The 17319-nt window shown below is 34.3% G+C and overlaps 2 protein-coding genes across 2 annotated transcripts; one reads left to right on the top strand and one right to left on the bottom strand.

Moving 5' to 3' along the window:
• Window positions 1-2857: 2857 nt before the first annotated feature.
• Window positions 2858-7003, bottom strand: LOC110718105 (putative disease resistance RPP13-like protein 1). Its single transcript, XM_021896904.1, has 2 exons — window positions 4251-7003; window positions 2858-3388 (listed from the first exon to the last, which is right to left on the bottom strand). The coding sequence occupies exons 1-2, from the start codon at window positions 6811-6813 to the stop codon at window positions 3375-3377; spliced, it is 2577 nt and encodes an 858-aa protein (XP_021752596.1). The 5' UTR covers window positions 6814-7003; the 3' UTR covers window positions 2858-3374.
• Window positions 7004-15336: 8333 nt separating this feature from the next.
• On the top strand, window positions 15337-16662 carry LOC110717881 (calmodulin-like protein 3). The gene has a single exon (XM_021896665.1). It carries the CDS (start codon window positions 15589-15591, stop codon window positions 16243-16245), a length of 657 nt encoding a protein of 218 aa, XP_021752357.1. The 5' UTR covers window positions 15337-15588; the 3' UTR covers window positions 16246-16662.
• The last annotated feature ends 657 nt before the right edge of the window (window positions 16663-17319 follow it).

Raw genomic sequence — 17319 nt, 5'->3', positions numbered from 1 at the left:
ATAATAATATATAACTAATTGCGATGAAGTATATTCCTGTTTTCTACCCAACACCCTACACCCTTCTTAATTTCTTATCTTTAAAAACACAAGAAATTGGTGATCAGTAACAAAACCCACGTATAATATATATAGCAGCTTTAGCAACTAACAAGGCACATGCGCACACTTTCAGACAGAGTCAAGTGAAAGACAGGAAGCTTGATATTTGGTGGCACTTCTGTTAGAAGTAAGAACTTCATCAACATGGTCCTAATCAAAACAACACCAAGTAAATATCCAAATAGCAGCATTTCTCAATTGAACCCATTTAGGAGCATAGGATTGAACCACATTTAGGGGGATTTCTGTTAGAATATTTAGTGCATAGGGCCTCATTTCAAGTATGCTAAATGAGAAATAACAAGACTGAAAGCCTTTTATCTCATAGTTGGCTGCGACATTCAGAGGAGAATGCAGTAATGATGCTTTCATGATGTTATCTTAACTATTGACATATGCATTTAAAACTCTTTAAAAATCTTTTGCAGCACCAAAATATATACTTCCTCCGTTCTAGTAATATTGCAACAATTGGACTTTTGCACTATTCATCAAGCTTGTTTGACCACAAATTATAATTTATAAGCAAAATAAAATATAGTCATGTAGGGTCTTGTTAGATTCGTCTCGTAAAAATACTTTCACAATATCTACTTTATATAATTTTTACTCTTACATAATTATAGATATTTAACATATAAAATATGTTTTAGGATGCATAATTTCATTCTTATTACAATATTTGTGGAACATAGAATAGATTTATCAGTTAAAAGACGGATGGAAAATTCAAAACACAGAATATCTTTCTCAATTTGAGCAATAACCAACAGAATTGATAAAAGATGTTACCTTCATGTCCTTGTATGGATAAAAAAAAAAAAAAAAAAAAAAAAAAAAAAAAAAAAAAAAAAAACTATTTGCTACGAAAAGAATTTGGAGAACCCCTGAAGCTAAAAGCCTACAACCTTGAATTTGACCATAAAAAGGAAATTTTCACTTTTGTTACCAGCAAAACACATATATTTCACTTTTGCTAGCGGAGAAAATTTTATTTTTATTTTACTAACATACAAAAACAAGTTTGTTAAAAATTGCTACCACTTAAACATTTTTAGTTAATATTTCCGTTAGTGAGATCTAACAACCCTCACTACCACCCCTCCCTCCTCAGAAACCCTCACTGCTCCCCGTCAGCCACCTCGACCCACCATAAAAAAAAATTAAAAATAAAAAATAAAAACACCCAGCCACCATCACCCCTCCCCCCTGCCAGCGACCGGCACCCAAAGCGTCGCCCGGTGCCGACGACCCCACTCCCCCTCCCTTTCCTCCACCGTCGTGACCCTAACCCAACCTTACAGCCACCGTACCATTCCTTACTCCTCTCAATTACCCACGATAGCTCTTCCCACCGCACCACCATTACTCACCTTCAACATCTCGCAACACCACAAAAAGTCCAAAATGTGCCGCTACTGCTGCTGCTCCACCCTCCAAACAAGTCGCGCCACTCCCAGCACCAAAAACCGGCACCTTTAACTCTAAATCACCAGCCCGAAACCACACTAAACGGGTTTTAGGGTTTCGCCTATGGTGGGTTCGGGGTGGTGATTAGGGGTGGCCGAAAAGGGTAGGGGAAGGGGAGGGGGGTCGATTCCGGTGAGGGAATGGGGAGGGGGGCCAATTCCGGTGGCGCGAATGGGGAGGGGGGTGGTTTCCGGTTCGGGATGGGGGTTGGGCAGCGAGAAGGGGATAAGGGATGGAGAAAGGCTACGTAGGTAGAGGAAAGGGAGGGGGAGTGGAGTCGCCGGCGCCGGGCGACGCTTTGGGCGCCCGCAGGGTAAGGGGGAGGGTGGCTGGCTGTTGAAGGTGGTGGTTGGGTTTTTCTTTTTTTAAAAAAAATTTAAATTTTTTTTTTAAAATTTTTGAATAAACTTAACGGAACCCTAACGGATTCCATTAAGTGGTAGCAATTTCTAACAAACTTGTTTTTGTATGGTAGTAAAATTAAATTAAAATTTTCCCCGGTAGAAAAAGTGAAATATGTGTGTTTTACTGGTAGCAAAAGTGAAAATTTCCTAAAAATTGCAATAGGTGAATTTACTGAAGCTTAAATTTCAGAAACCCGTCCGCAAACTCATCAGCAATTAAAATATGTATTTCACAGGCTCACAGAACAACCAAAATAAAGAGAGGAAGTCTAGAAAAATTAATGTTAGGCTTTGCCTTTCACCATTGGAAACGGGAAAATCTCTGTTTCTCCTCGTGATTAACGAAATTTGTTTCTCATGGGGGCAATATAGTTAAAATAGGACATTGAAAACAGGTGCATGTCCAGTACTTGAAAATATTTCACACTTATGGCCTTGCTGTTTAAGCATGCTCCTAAGTCCTAATTACAATATCTGCTTGAGGCTGCTGATAAAGTAGGCTCAAACACAGCACTTCCCATGCACAAATGATTTGAGCATTTCATAAGTTCGTGGTGAGTAACCCCATTTTCAACCAAACCTCGTATCTTATTTCATCAAACCACAGGTGTGCAACCCAAATTCATAAACTTTCATGATACCAACTCGATCTATAACGTACTGAAAGTTTCACGATATTTTTTTGTTCTCATATCTCATGAACAGATCATAATTGGCCTAATTTATTTTCACAAGTTTAAGTATAGACGATGAAATCACAAGGGTATGATTCCTCTAATGTATAAAAATAAGAGAAAACTAAATAAAGCATAACAAAGACTACCTTAACCTAAACTCCAAAAGACCCTGTAGATTGGCGATGCAAATAGTTGCCAAAGAAATTTTATATCTTCTGGATTTGTAGATATGGTAATCTCAGCTTACCCATTACAGATTTACAGTCACCTAGAATACTTCAAAGATCACAGCTGCTAATACCAGGTGGACTACTAAACAAGAATGACAATGTCAGTACTCAGTAGGATAGTAAGGTGGACATCTTCTAAAAGAGCTAACTAAATGCAAACAAAATATAAAATATAAAATAATAAAATATTGCAGTGTTATAATTAGCAATAAGAAAGGGGGAGTTGGGTCCTATGGGTAATCCTCAACGGTTAAATTTGATACATTGTAAGTTATAGTTCATATATAAACTATTACAAATATATAATATGTGTATCAAAAGACCAAAGTCAAGGTAGCTTATGAAACATGAGAGTTGAGAATCCTCACAGTAATTGGCAGAATAACATTACGGCTTCAAAATATCGATTTAAAAGCAGAATGTTACCCAAAATCAAGGCTTGGGGCCAAAGATAAGCAGAAATCAAATTGGTGCCGGACATTTGAACGAAGCTACTCTGCTGCCCCTGGAAAATTAAATGTATCTTTCAAACACTGTACTGTAAATGTCATCCAAATTTAGTAAATCCATGCAAATTTTGGAGGAAAAATCCTCAATTAATAACATAAAATCAGAGCATAGTGGAAAAGAGAGAGAAGTAACAATAAACTGCTTTCATCTCATCTTTGTTATCCACTTTCTATATTAAAATGATCCAGGATACTGCCACCTTTGGTTAATGATATCCATCCAATCAACATTATTCAATCCTAATACATTAACATAATATTAGTAGCATTTCATTCATTTATTATACTATATACGGTTATTACTATGAAAAATCGGCATGGAAATGTAGGCCCTGCAATTAGTGCTAATAGTATTTCGCTCATTGGGATGGGACAGCCCAAAACACGTCCTAGCATGGTACTTATGTCACTAGTTGAACTGTTGAAGCAAAACGCAATTCCTAAGTTCTACAATCTACTATCTGATTATTTCAAAGACCTTGACGTGTTAAACATAATAGAGCACTTGTTTAAACTAGAATTGAGATGGTCAAATACCAATTATCCAAGAAGGAACTATCTTTTCATGAAGGAAGTTAGGATACTACACTTTCAAAGCCAGGGCAAAAGCAGCTTTTCTACACATGATTTTTATATAAAAATAGCTGGTGGACATCTAGGTAAATCTTCCATAATATCAAGGGGTAACTTGTTGCATCAAATTCAGAAAAACCCTAAGACTCCGGTGATCTTGTCTATTACATATTCTAGAACTAGTATAACAGCCATCAATATCATAAAACAAGAAAACAAAACTAAGTCCTTATCCTGGAAAAAAAAAAAAAAAAAGGTTAAGAAAAGTAGTGTGGAAAGATTTACCAGAAGGTATCTCTTGATTATCAACCCTCAAATTCTGAATGTGTGCCACCTTATGCCAGTCTTGACCTCCATTTTTCAAGGACTCCACAGAGATCATGGGACAATCCTCAATAATGAGTGTCTCAACTGAAGCAGGCAATCTGCCATCAGTCCAAGATGCAAGCATATCACAGTGACTTATCTCCAAATTTTTGAGAAAACAGAGATTTGAAAGTGTATGTAAACTGGAGAGTTTGGGGCAATTCTTAATTGTGAGTGTAAGAAGACAAGGAAAAACATATTTTTCCATTCCAGTCCATTTTTCTAGGCTAAGCATGTTTTCCATAGCTAACTTCTCCAGCTTACCGAAGGCAATGAACCCTTGGATGCCAAGCCCTCCATAAAAATTATGATCAATCACCTTCAGTTTGTAAAAATCCACTATGTTCAGAAATTTGAGTGATGGAAGTTGTCCAAGGGATGGTAGGACCAAACAGTTTTCACACTTGAAGAGGGTGATACCGACCAGCTTAGAGAAAGCCGAATCACAAATCCAACTGGGTAGATGAAATCCATCAAAACAACTAATTTGCAGCTCTTCAAGGCTTGTATTTGGCTTAAGAGAAGAGAGGATTTCCCCATTAACTGAAACATCTTCATCTTGTGCGTCACTCCACTGTAACTCAAGCTTTGTAAGATGCGATTTGTTGTACAAGCAAGCCTCCATGGCCTCATCCTTTGTCAACACATTCTCAAGCCTAGAGATGCAAAAGCTCCCTGAGAGATTATTCATGTTCTGTAACTGCCGTATGCTGCATTCTTCTTCCAGATCAACAAGGAAAGCTGACAATGTTTGAATGTGGATCAACGTCCCTAACCCTGGGGGCATTGAGCGTAATTGTCGACAGACATCAAGATCAAGATGACGCAGATTGACCAGCTTTCTCATACCTTTTGGCAAAAAAGAGAGATTCAAGCAACCTCGAAGTTTCAAAGTCTGTAACTTCTCAAGGCAATCAATTGCTTCAGGCAAACGTTTGATGAGAGTCTCTGAAAGGTCTAAATAACGTAGACATTTCATATTCCCTATAGAACTTGGCAGCTCCAAGAGATGAGTCTGACTCAAATCCAAAACCTGTAGCAACCTCAATGATAAAAAGATATCGCGTGGGACTTGCTTGAAGCTCAATTCACGACCATGGAGAAACATTAGCGTTCTCAGGTGCTTGAACCTTTTAAGTTCTTGTATAATAGTATAATTTTTCTGTCTGTAACACCTGATAGACACATGAGATACATCTTCAGAGACATCATCTAAGTTCGAATTTCCCTCTATCAGAACAATACGGCTGCAACTAGAAATCAATAGCGGCACTACACTGCCATCTCTCTTGAATTTGTACATTGCTTTCCCAGTCACCAAATTGGTCCGACAAAACAAGAAGTAACCCCTGGAAAGGCAATCCTCAAAAAACAGACCAGCAATTCTCTCCATTGGCTCCTTCACAAAAACACCATGTGCTATCCATAGCTGAACAACCATATCTTTCTCAAATTCATAATTATGCGGAAACAAAGCACAATAGCACAAGGCATCATCGGCTGTCATCCCAACAAAGGACTTTTCAAGAGAGGGGCCAGGACTGAGACTAAGAGATGGACAAAAGGGAGCAAGAGCACAATCAACAACCATCTCATCACATGAATCGTTAAGAGGGGAACAACGACTCTGAATAGTAGGTGTAAAAAGAGGCGGGGCATCATCAACAACCATGACATCAAATGAAGGGTTACGAGGGATATTAAGATTTTGACTAGGAGGCGGCACTAAACTAAAGGGAGTCCCCTTACTGTACTTAGTGAAAGGAGCAGAGGCATCATCAGCAATCATATCAGAGGGAAAGGCAGGCTGAACAAGGGTCTGGTCCAGGTGGAGAGCATTACCAAGGGATTGCTTAGCCGCATCAACCCTACGATTCCAGTGAATGAAGAATTTGTACTTGGCTTCCCCTCCAACTCCACGGTAAAAGAAGACAGTATCACCCACAGAGAGCTGTTTCTTCTCAACAAAGAGGCTCCACCCTTCAGCGAGGGCGTAGCACTGGTAAGTGTTGCTGTAGGAGTACTGAAACGTCCACAACTTCCCAGTAAGATCTTCAAACTTCAGCAGTAGACTTGTGACAGAAGAAAGAAGCTTGGGGAAATATTTCTCGGCAAACACCTTTGGAACAGCTAAGAATTTCAATTTTCCGTTATCACGTGGAGCAACATCCATTGGAAGCAACACCTTATGAAACATCATTTCCATCTTTACTGGAAGCAGGTTCTGGGCTCGCTTCACAAAAAAAATCACCTGCTTTGTGAATTCTGATGCTGCTAAATCGCTCTCCGACCCTGATAGTTTCAAATTCGCCATTAGTTCCTTCGCAGCTGCCAATGCCTCACAGAGTGATATAGCAATCTGTGCAACTGGGTCAGCCACATTCAACTCCTGCAGCTTGTTTGACACAGACGACATGGTAGCATGAGCAATTGGATCAGCCGCATTCAACTCCTGTGGTGGTTTGTTTAATATTGATGACATGGTAGCATGTGCAAATGGGTCTGCCACATTCAAATCCTGTGGCTTGTCTGACACTGATGTTGTGCCAGCCTGTGCAAATGGATCAGCCACATTCACTCTTTTCGGTGCATAACTTCAATCATTAATAAATTTACTTACAAATAAGTAACAACTATAAAAAGTTGGTATTTTGAAAGTATACATTGAGACGAATTCAACAAAATTTTGCATTTAATTTGAGACTATAATTACAAAAATATATGCTTCGTATAGTTTAAGCAATTCAGGTTCAATTTATACGCCAATACAGTAATTAATTGCATTTTTTTTAATTATTATATTCAGCCACCTTTACTTTTCTCATTTATTGGTTTTGCTACCCGGAGACAAATTCCATCTAAAAAGTGTTAATTATGACTCTAATATGTGCTTCCTCTATTTTATGCTTGTTTGTAGCTATAAATGCTTGTAATTGTTACAAATTCTACGATAAATCTCAATTGTTAAACAACAATGACACTTCTAAAATGGGGAAAGTTGAAGCCATTTAAGGCATTCTCATAGCAAAAATGAGCGTGAAATATATATCACTAATTACGAGAACATATCACCCCTGCTCTATACTCTAGATGTACCTAGGCTATCAGTCATTTCACTTCAACTCTCAAAATCAATTACTCGAGGCTTCAACACTAATCTATTTACACATCCTCCTAATTCAACAATCAAGTAATCAGCGTGTCATGAACATATATCAAAACTATGCTAATATGACATCTAATTATTTAAACAAGAGTCCCATTTGCCTTCTTCTGCCCCATTTCACAATTCTGTCTTTCTAGTATTATTAACGGACTTCCCTAACACATCTAATAAGTTACAGTTTTAACAAATCAAGGATCACTAGTGACTAGCCTCAATAAATAATTAGCTGCTCTCTCCTTACAAAGAAAGCGAACAGACTAACAAAAGGGTGTGTTGTTCTCTTCATCCGAATTTGACATATTTGAACCTATCTCAACTAATGTATATTAATTAATTTTAATTTAACATAAATGATTTTAATTTATCTCTCCGAATATATGTTAATTTTTAAGGTAAAAAGAATAAAGGCCAATCATACAAAGTAAATATTGACGCAATGTCCCCTGTTGGATGCTATGGAACAACAGGAAATATCTTCACCACTCAGATCACATAGCCTTGGCCTATATAGATTCATGAACAAAGATTAATGAGCTCTTCTACTCTAAAAACAAAACTTGAAAAAATGCTACCCAATAAAGCTAGCAGCACTCAAATTTCAATATGGTCTAGTTTTAGAATTTTTTCTTTACAATAAATAAAAGTTTAGGAATGAGTGTCATGAGCTTATTACAAGTTCAGCAGATAAATAGAGAGGCAAAACGAGAAACTAAATAAAAGGTGTACATAGAATTACCAACTGTGGTTCCCAACTCAATGAACTGCTCATCCAGCAGACACCTGCGTTGCTTTTCACGACCAGCCTGCTGATGTTTTCTCACAGCATTAGGATCCTCTTTTTTTTCAATCCGGTAACTCGCTGGCACCTAAAGGCGAAAGTATTCAATTCGCCGGCAGATGATGATTTTCTGAATTCTGATATGCTGAACAACTTCAGGGATATGAGAAAAGGTATCTAAGCAGCTTACCTTCCACAACAACCTGAAATTAACAAATCTTTTGGTAGGTAAGTTGCCAATTAAAAATCAGACGGTGTAATGTGTAAACATCAACAATAGGCAATTTGGTTTTGTTTACAGAAAATAATCCTAATCGCAGAATATCTGTATTAAAAAAGAACTAGTGTAGCAGCTGTTAGACTAATCTAGTTATCTAGACAGCTTATCAAGTCAAAAATATTCATGGGTTTAAGTAAAATGAATTTAAAATTCATCAATTTATGATACTGTAATGTGGAGCATTGACTGCCTTCAGAAAGTAAAGCATATGCAAAGGACACTATGGCGAGTTGCTGGTAAACGAAGCAAACACGAAAGGTTGGAAGTCAAATGACACACTAAGTGAGGCTCTTAACCAAGGGGATATCGGAACATCAATGTATGATACTGGTGTAAGTCACGTAACTGTATCCGAGGTTCAAGGTGACAGTATCAGCAAACGACTAAGCAATGTATGCTATATTACTGAGGTCACTCTGAAGTATCTGATATCAATCCTGTCTAAAATATTCTGCAGGAAATCTCTAAAGCCTGATTAGATAGTAAAGTATTTACAGATTCTAGGAGAAATTTAGTGTACAAACTTTGATACTCCTTATTCATGAGAGTTTAACTAGGCATACAAACAAAAGTTACAAAACCACCAATTTGTGTATTCTTGTTTTAAAAATTGAGATAAAAATAATCATTTAAGAGGGTAAATACAAGTTAATCTCTGAGATTCACAAAATTTGTTTATCACATGGCAATTTTGTAAATAAATCAACAACTTTTTCCATAAAAGTGGGTCCTACATTAATGATGACTAAATAAAGTTGTTCATTTATTTACCAAAATGCCATGTGATAAACAAATTTTGTTTATCCCAGAGATTAACTGGGGCTCGCCTGATGTTTTTTTTTTTTTTTTTTTTTTTTTTTTTGTGTGTGTGTTGTGTGTGTGAGAGAGATCATGTTTACTTTTCTAATTAAGGTAAATATAACAAGGAATTTAATTTTTCTTGGTACCTACATTGTACTCCGTAGTACTATGGACTTCATACTTCATAGTGCCTAAACCAGTCAAACTTGATCATATCGTACCATTCTAATTCTTATTGATGATTTTATTTCCCCTCTAAAATTCTTTACACGAAGCTTATAATTTCCTTGTCAAGGTTATAAAATAACATCGGATTCACTACCACACTTCTTTATATAATTGAAACTCGTAGAAAAATATATATAAGTAACACACAACCGGTAGTTATTTGGCATGTAATAATGTATATGCTGGTTATTGTCAATAACCTGTACGTACCTTCTAGTACTCTTTTTCCAACATTCTTAAGTTTTTGTTACCAATTATTGTACCACCTTTATAGAGTTGAAAACAATCACTGTATACAGAAGTGTACTTATTTTGGATCTAAAAATAGTTTTATGGGCCTGAGTAATGAGCCGTGTAATAAACAGATGTTGAGTTGGGCTTGTATCACTTCGAATTGGCCAAGTAAGCTTCAAAATTACATACTTATTTCGTAAGCCCAGAATTAGAGGTCAATGAAATTCAAAGAGTCAAAGCAACTACGACTCTGAAGTGTAGTGTTAGTGTTACACATTTATATACGGATAACTAATACTAAAATAACAAACTCTGACATCCTCGTTACCCTCAAACTGTACACGTGTTACTTTTTTATAAAAAAAATTTCCCGCCTAAATAGAAATAATAGCATCATAAACTTTTTTATAGGTTTAAGTTGTTTTTACCTTGAATAATTGTCTCTATTACTCTAATACTCTGCTTTTTATAATGGCTCTATTTAGTGGGTAAGATATGAAATAAGAGAATTTAGAGTTGGGAACCCTGTAAGGCTGTAACTTTAAGTCATTCTGAGGTGTTTTTTTTTTCTTTTTTCTTTTTTTTTTTTTTTGAAACAAGTCATTTTGAGAGATTTGATCTTGTGGGTTGATCTAATCCAATTAGACCTTAATTTTTTTTTAAAAAAAAAAAAAATATACGGAGTAAATGCTTTGTCTATTAAAAAATATGGAGTAATAACTATGCTTGAGAAGATAATGCCATCTTCGAGGTAAATTGCTTCTACCGTTCTACGCATTATAAGCTTTTCCATTTTTTTCCTCATAAATTCATCATTTTTTCTATTTCTTTCGTTAATTTTTTGATATACAGAGTACATATGACTTTTAATATAAATTGATAGTAGTAAAAACTATAGTATGAGGGAACGGAAAGATAAGCATTCTAGGTAATTTAAAATCTAAACTTATGTTTTTTTTTTTTTTTTTTTTTTTTTAAGAAAAAGCTACTATTTCAAGATATTTGAATAATTTTTTTTGCATCAACTTATTGAAATTATTGAAATTTGTTATATATATCCGGGTGCACCGTACACCCATAAGTATTTTGTTCTCATTTTGATGATGTTTTCCATTTAATCATCAAATAAATAGCAAAATTAACCTTGGGTTGGTTGGGTGTACGATGCACCCGAGTGCATATAACAATCTATTTAATACTTCATGTAGAATAATCTGAAAATTTCATTTTCTATGATATAAGTCAATGTAAGTTAAAATGAACTTAGCAAATGGAGAAAATTTAAAAAATAAAAAAGCCAACAATTGTCCTTAATCCCTTCTTTTCGGTGGGGAAGGTTTCTAGTGCAAAACAAGGACCATGAATTATGTTATTTTTTTTTTAGTTGAGTCATTTCCTTTTCAATGGTCAAACTTTATGAAACTTGGATGTATTTTTCGTTATTTAAACAAAGGATTATTATCAGGTAGATCTACTTAAGTTCCACGTGATGAATATATATACATAACTCTGTGTTTTATTAGATGTATTATTTTTAAATTTATGGACTCTTAGGTAACTTTTGGAGATGAAAAAGTTAGAGAAAAAGGAAAAAAAAAAAGGACCCATATAATATGAGGGAGATAGAGAAATTATTAACCAAAAAAGAAAGTGATGCACCTAAATTGAATTAAAATTTTCAAATATAAAAAGTGATGCATCTAAAAAATCAAAAGAAGTACAGTATTATAATATTTTAAAACGAGTATTTTTGTAAAGTATAACATTAGATACTCCATATTGAGTTATAATTGCCAAATATGCATATTAGACCGTGATATAAAGGAAATTGACAGCAAATAATCTACTACTTAAAATTTTTTGCTCTAGGTTAGGTTCCTGCCATGCACGGTAATTTTCAATAACTACTCTATAATTATTAACATTATATTTAATTATAAAAAAAATCTATTTAAGTTACTACTTTGTAAAATGAATTAATTATGAAAGAGTCTATTATTAGCAAAATAGATAATTTAAAATACACATATATGGATATTTATATATATTTCACTAACTAATTTATATCATTTCTTCTTTTAACCAAATGAATATCTTACAACTATGTATCTAATTCGTAAATAGATTTACTTTTTACACACTATTAATCCATTCCCTCTTACGCGGTATTTATTTTTCTTTTCAATAATCAACTGGCTTAGAAAAAAAATTCATATCTTTTCTAGCAAGCTTTTCAAACCTAATTAAATACACAAATATTTTTAAAAAAAATAATCCTTGTTGTAAAAATGGTAAGAGTAGTATATATATAGCACTATGTATGTCACAAATTATGTTAAGAATTTGATTTTCATTTTTTTAACTTTAGCTTATGGTATCAATATATATAGTGCAAGGATATATTAAATCTTAGCTTTTTAATCTTCTATTTATATATAAGATTTGTTTCCTAAATAGTTTTTTTTTTTTTTTTTTGGACACACCAGAAAATGACACGTGTCATTGCTGGTGTGTTTTTTAGTATATAGTTATTGATGTGTATGTGTAACACAATCAACGTAAATAGTTAACTTTAGGCTTTATCAATCATTATTATTGGTTGTTGGTGCTGTGGTGATTGAGACTGCATTTGGTAGGAAAAACCCGTGTTCGATCCCCCACAATAACAATTGAGACCATCCAATACTGATCCTCGAATCCAAATTAGCCCAAAGGATGAATCAGGTGGAACAAAAAAATGATACGAAATATAACCCGAATTTCAATAGAATCTTTGAGAATATTCCGATTTATATTTTTAATATAGATTTTGTATACCAAAAATATTTTGTACAAATATATCTTTGAAGTGTAGTTACAGCTACCACCAAAAAAGATGGATAAAACGCGTTAGATCTGTCAAGAATATGTGTGCATGCATGGGGGGTGTTGGGACTTTGTTGTCATAAATCAACTCCAGCTAACTCTTTCATGTGAAGACTCATATTATCATCTTTGCTATGATCGAGTACTAAATAACTGCTATCACTATGCATGTTGCAGTGTTGCCCCTCTTCTCACCAGCACTTATTTTGCTTCAAAGTCAACCCACCTTTTAACTAGCCTCTTGTACGTAATCAACATTAAAATATAGCCTCAGGGGAAGTTGTTTAAGATGGTGGTCATTGGTCAAAGACTTACATGTACTCTATGTGGATATATATAGGTAGGGGCGACAATCGAATCGTTTAGATTAAGCTGAGGTTGGATCAAATCAATTTGAATTGAGACAGTTTTTATGAGTAAGATTATACGGATAGGTTTTAGGTTCGGGTTGGATCGATTATGTTCGACTTCATTGCCAATATGCCTATTTATTTTAAGATAATAATCAGTAGTAAAAAACATTCTTTATCGGGTCGGGCCAATACTCGTTATTTCATTGCTTATTATACCAACTCTTATTTTACTTCAAAGTTGTTTTTTTAATAAAAAAAAAAGATTTAAACCCGTGACTTCAAAGTCATTAAAAAATAAATTACAGGTGAAATCTAGTATTGGGGTTTTATACTTTTCAATAATTTTAAGGATGATATGAATACTAGGGAACAACTCTATACTCCTATATATTTGTTCTCCTTTTCAACTATCTTCCCTACATACATACATTCATCAGGATCACCACACTCACTACTCACTAGTGTATGCAGATACTTCAATTTACAAAATATAAATGTATATGTTGAATTGCTTATAGTCTATGAGATTATTATCTTGTTTTCACACTTATTCGGATGATAATTATACATTTGTTTAAGTACTAGTAGTTTAGGATCACACTCAAAGGTAAAATATAAAAATGTTATGTAATGTAAGCAAATAGTCCAAAAAGTTTAGTAATTAACAGTTAAAAAAGTATTAAAATTGTTGTAGTATAATTATAAAATATATATAAATTAATCTAGTTTACTTGGGCCTTTTTTTTACTTTGTCAAAAAAATAAAATCTAGTTTACTTGGCCCTTTTGGAGTAGCCGGTCGAATCCGGTATCAAGGTTTATGAAAGTTAAAATCTGAAAAAATAATTCCGCTATGTTAGACGCTAAATTTTACTATAATGCTGAGATGTTTAATTTATATCCAAAAGCACGTAGGAATCAGAAATAAATATCAAAGTCACAAAGTTGGGTTGCAGGGGGCAGGGCTAGCTCCCCCCCCCCCCGCTTCGCCCCTTACGCAGACTCATGTGTGATTCATATGTTACACAAGCTTAATTAATTAACGTGTTTAGAGTGTAATGACTTTGAAGTTTGAATAATGGTTATCCTTATGTAAATATATCGAATACATCCTTAGTAAATATAAACTAATCCTCCCTATGTAATAATAATCCTAGAGTACGCAAAATGAGGTTGAAAAGACAATGTATTAGGTTGTAATTTCACCACATCCCCAGCATAAAAGGGGGTTATAACAGTCAAAACCAACACCAATCACGCAGCAAAGTTGTAGTGTAGATGCTCAACCAAAACCAAACCAACCGTATTTTAAAAATGCTTACATGTTACATTCTCCAACGTCTCTATATATTAGATCCGTTATCAACGGTCACTACTATTAATAAACTACCTTTTCAGTCTGTCTCCCACTCTCTCTAGCTAACTCATTAATCACAACATAATAGTATCATAATTATATTAATTAATTGGTGATCCCCACATATTAGCTAAGGTTTGACCCCACATTATAATAGTACTTCCTTTATTTGTTTAATTAACAATTATAACAACGCGTTTTCTTTTATTTGTTTATAGGAAGTTTATACCTTCCATTGACAGCAACCATTACCATACTTTTTAGCAAGCCTGTCATAAATTTTTAATATAATGAAAAAGCAAATTAAAAGCAATTTCAAACTTAATCTTGAGTATATTGATGATTATGACATATATATATATGTATATATATTTTGTTATGAATTACTTACTACCTTTATAGTTTTCTAAAAACTGTAAATAATATGCTAAAAACCGATTTAGGTTGCCAATTTTTTACTCCTAAGTATTACTAATGTGACTCATTGTCCTCGGAGTATGTTACTGTATTACTAATTAACTAAGCTATATACGAAGTATAATATATTCAAAATAAAACTCGATATGACATACCTGAAACCAAATATATATACCTTCATAGAAACAAAGATATATTTCAAGAAAAATTGAATTTATTTTATTGTACAAAAATTTAAGGACAAGCAAGTGCTTTTTTAAATGGTTTATAGAACAAACATTACATGACTACTCATGATACATAAATATATTTAATTAATATTATTTCTGAAATATATTATTATAAATGCATATATAATGACATTGTCACTATATTTTTTTTCTTGGACGAACTATATTTTTTTTCTTGAATGTAGAGAGATCAAGCCATAAAGGACAGTATTATAAACAAGATTTGATGTCAGATTTCCAATATATAACACCTTTAAGAGTTTAATTAAATAAGTTAGCATCCCGCATATATAATATATAATTAATGTCAATATAACAAACCCACCAACTACATCTCTTATTCTCACCATTGATTTTATTTTTGACTTGATTTTCAATGCTAAATAAATAACCACACTAATTTAATACCCCCTTCCCTCCACCTTTCACACCCCCACAAACATTTATAGGACACAAACCATAACACCTTTGCCTTACAATCATTTTTCCTAAACAAAAAAACACACACAAAGTTAAAAACCTACCACTTGTTAACAAATACACCAAAAAATGCCAACCATTTCCCTTTCTTTTCCTTCCCTTCTTAACACCCCAATTTCCTCTTATTTCCTCCCTACCACAACAAACACTACTCACACCTCCAATATCCCACCACTCGACCCTCCTTCCCCTTCTCCCTCGCTGCCACCACTCGATCAACAGCAGCAACAACAACAACCACCACCGCCTTCCACAAAGGCAATGGACGCGGTAGAGCTAATGCGAGTATTCCAAATGTTTGATCACAACGGTGACGGGATGATAACAATGGGGGAGTTACGTGAGTCGCTTACGAACATGGGGATCATTATCCCTGACTCCGACCTTACACAACTAATCGGTCGAATCGACGTCAATGGCGACGGATGTGTTGACGGTAACGAGTTTCAAGCCCTATACACGCTTCTTATGGAACGTGAGGTTGATGCTCAATCCGACGAGGAGGACATGAAGGAGGCATTCAACGTGTTCGATAAGAACGGGGATGGGTTTATCTCGGTAGATGAGTTACGGTCCGTTCTTGGCTCCCTTGGACTTAACCAAGGGAGGAACTTGGAGGATTGTAAACTTATGATCATGAAAGTTGACGTGGATGGTGATGGTATGGTTAGCTTTAAAGAGTTTAAGAAAATGATGAAACAAGGTGGTTTTGCTAGTTTGAATTAAATCATTAGCTAGTATAGATCGAACAAAATTTGCTAGCTAAATTTAGCTAGCTAGTTCTTTGATTTCTTCATTGTTATTGCTTGATTTGTGGTGATTAGAACGCGCCGTCGGTGTATGTATATATGATGATGTTTGTTCTTTGTGTATGTTCCTTGTTGATTTGAGATATTTATTTTTGGATATTTATTTAGTGTTTACATCACGAGTTCGTTCATCGGATTTCTTGGATCTCAAGGTATTGAATCGAGTTGATTTAGATCGAGTTTGGATCGGAAATGGGTGGGTTGTGGTGGTTCATCGTGGATTCACAGGAAGAATGGAGTAAGGTGTATGTTGTTAGTTTGAGTCATTTGAATATTGGAGATTGTATTAGAAGGATAAATTAATTAAATGAAATGTCATTAAGCTAGGTGGTTATTATTATGTGACTTATATCACTACAAGAATTTGTGCTTTTAACTTCTGCAATTTATTGCAGTTAAAAAATTGGTGGGCATTTATAGTCATTAAAAATGTGAAATCTTATTGTATATTTATATATAAATATACGCATGTAGATGAAGATTTTAGCTTAATTGAGCAAGAGCCCAAGGTCTTGTGAAAGGTTCTTGGGAAATCAATCTTTCTTTTCACATTATTTTGCTTCAAAAAGTTGCGTGAAGCAAATATGCATGGTTTGTAAAGGATATTAACTAATTAAACATGCAATAATGGTTAATTATCAGATCAATGGATTGAGAAATGTCAACCTAACTAAGGATCGATCCTAGAATAAAGAGATGCATGTGGATAGGAATATTAGAAATTTCTTTTGTTCTTTGATTCCTTTTTAATGTTTAGATTCTTTTGACAGTTTTGCACAAGGGATTTTATAATATAATTCTACATTGTTTAATTATAGTTCCCATGTTCTCCTTATATCAAGCAACAAGTAATTATCAAGATATGAATGGATTATTTAGATTTTTGCAACAAGTAATTTAAAAGCATGCATAGTCTTAAATCCTCGAGTTTATGTAATGGGCTTGAAATGGTCGGTCCATTATTTTGGCAAAAGTCCATCTCGGTCCATTA

The sequence above is a fragment of the Chenopodium quinoa genome, unplaced genomic scaffold, assembly GCF_001683475.1.
Source record: "Chenopodium quinoa cultivar QQ74 unplaced genomic scaffold, ASM168347v1, whole genome shotgun sequence".
NCBI classification, from domain to species: Eukaryota; Viridiplantae; Streptophyta; class Magnoliopsida; order Caryophyllales; family Amaranthaceae; genus Chenopodium; species Chenopodium quinoa.
The sequence above is the reverse complement of the archived record's forward strand: the minus strand, read 5'-3'. Positions and strand labels throughout refer to the sequence as shown.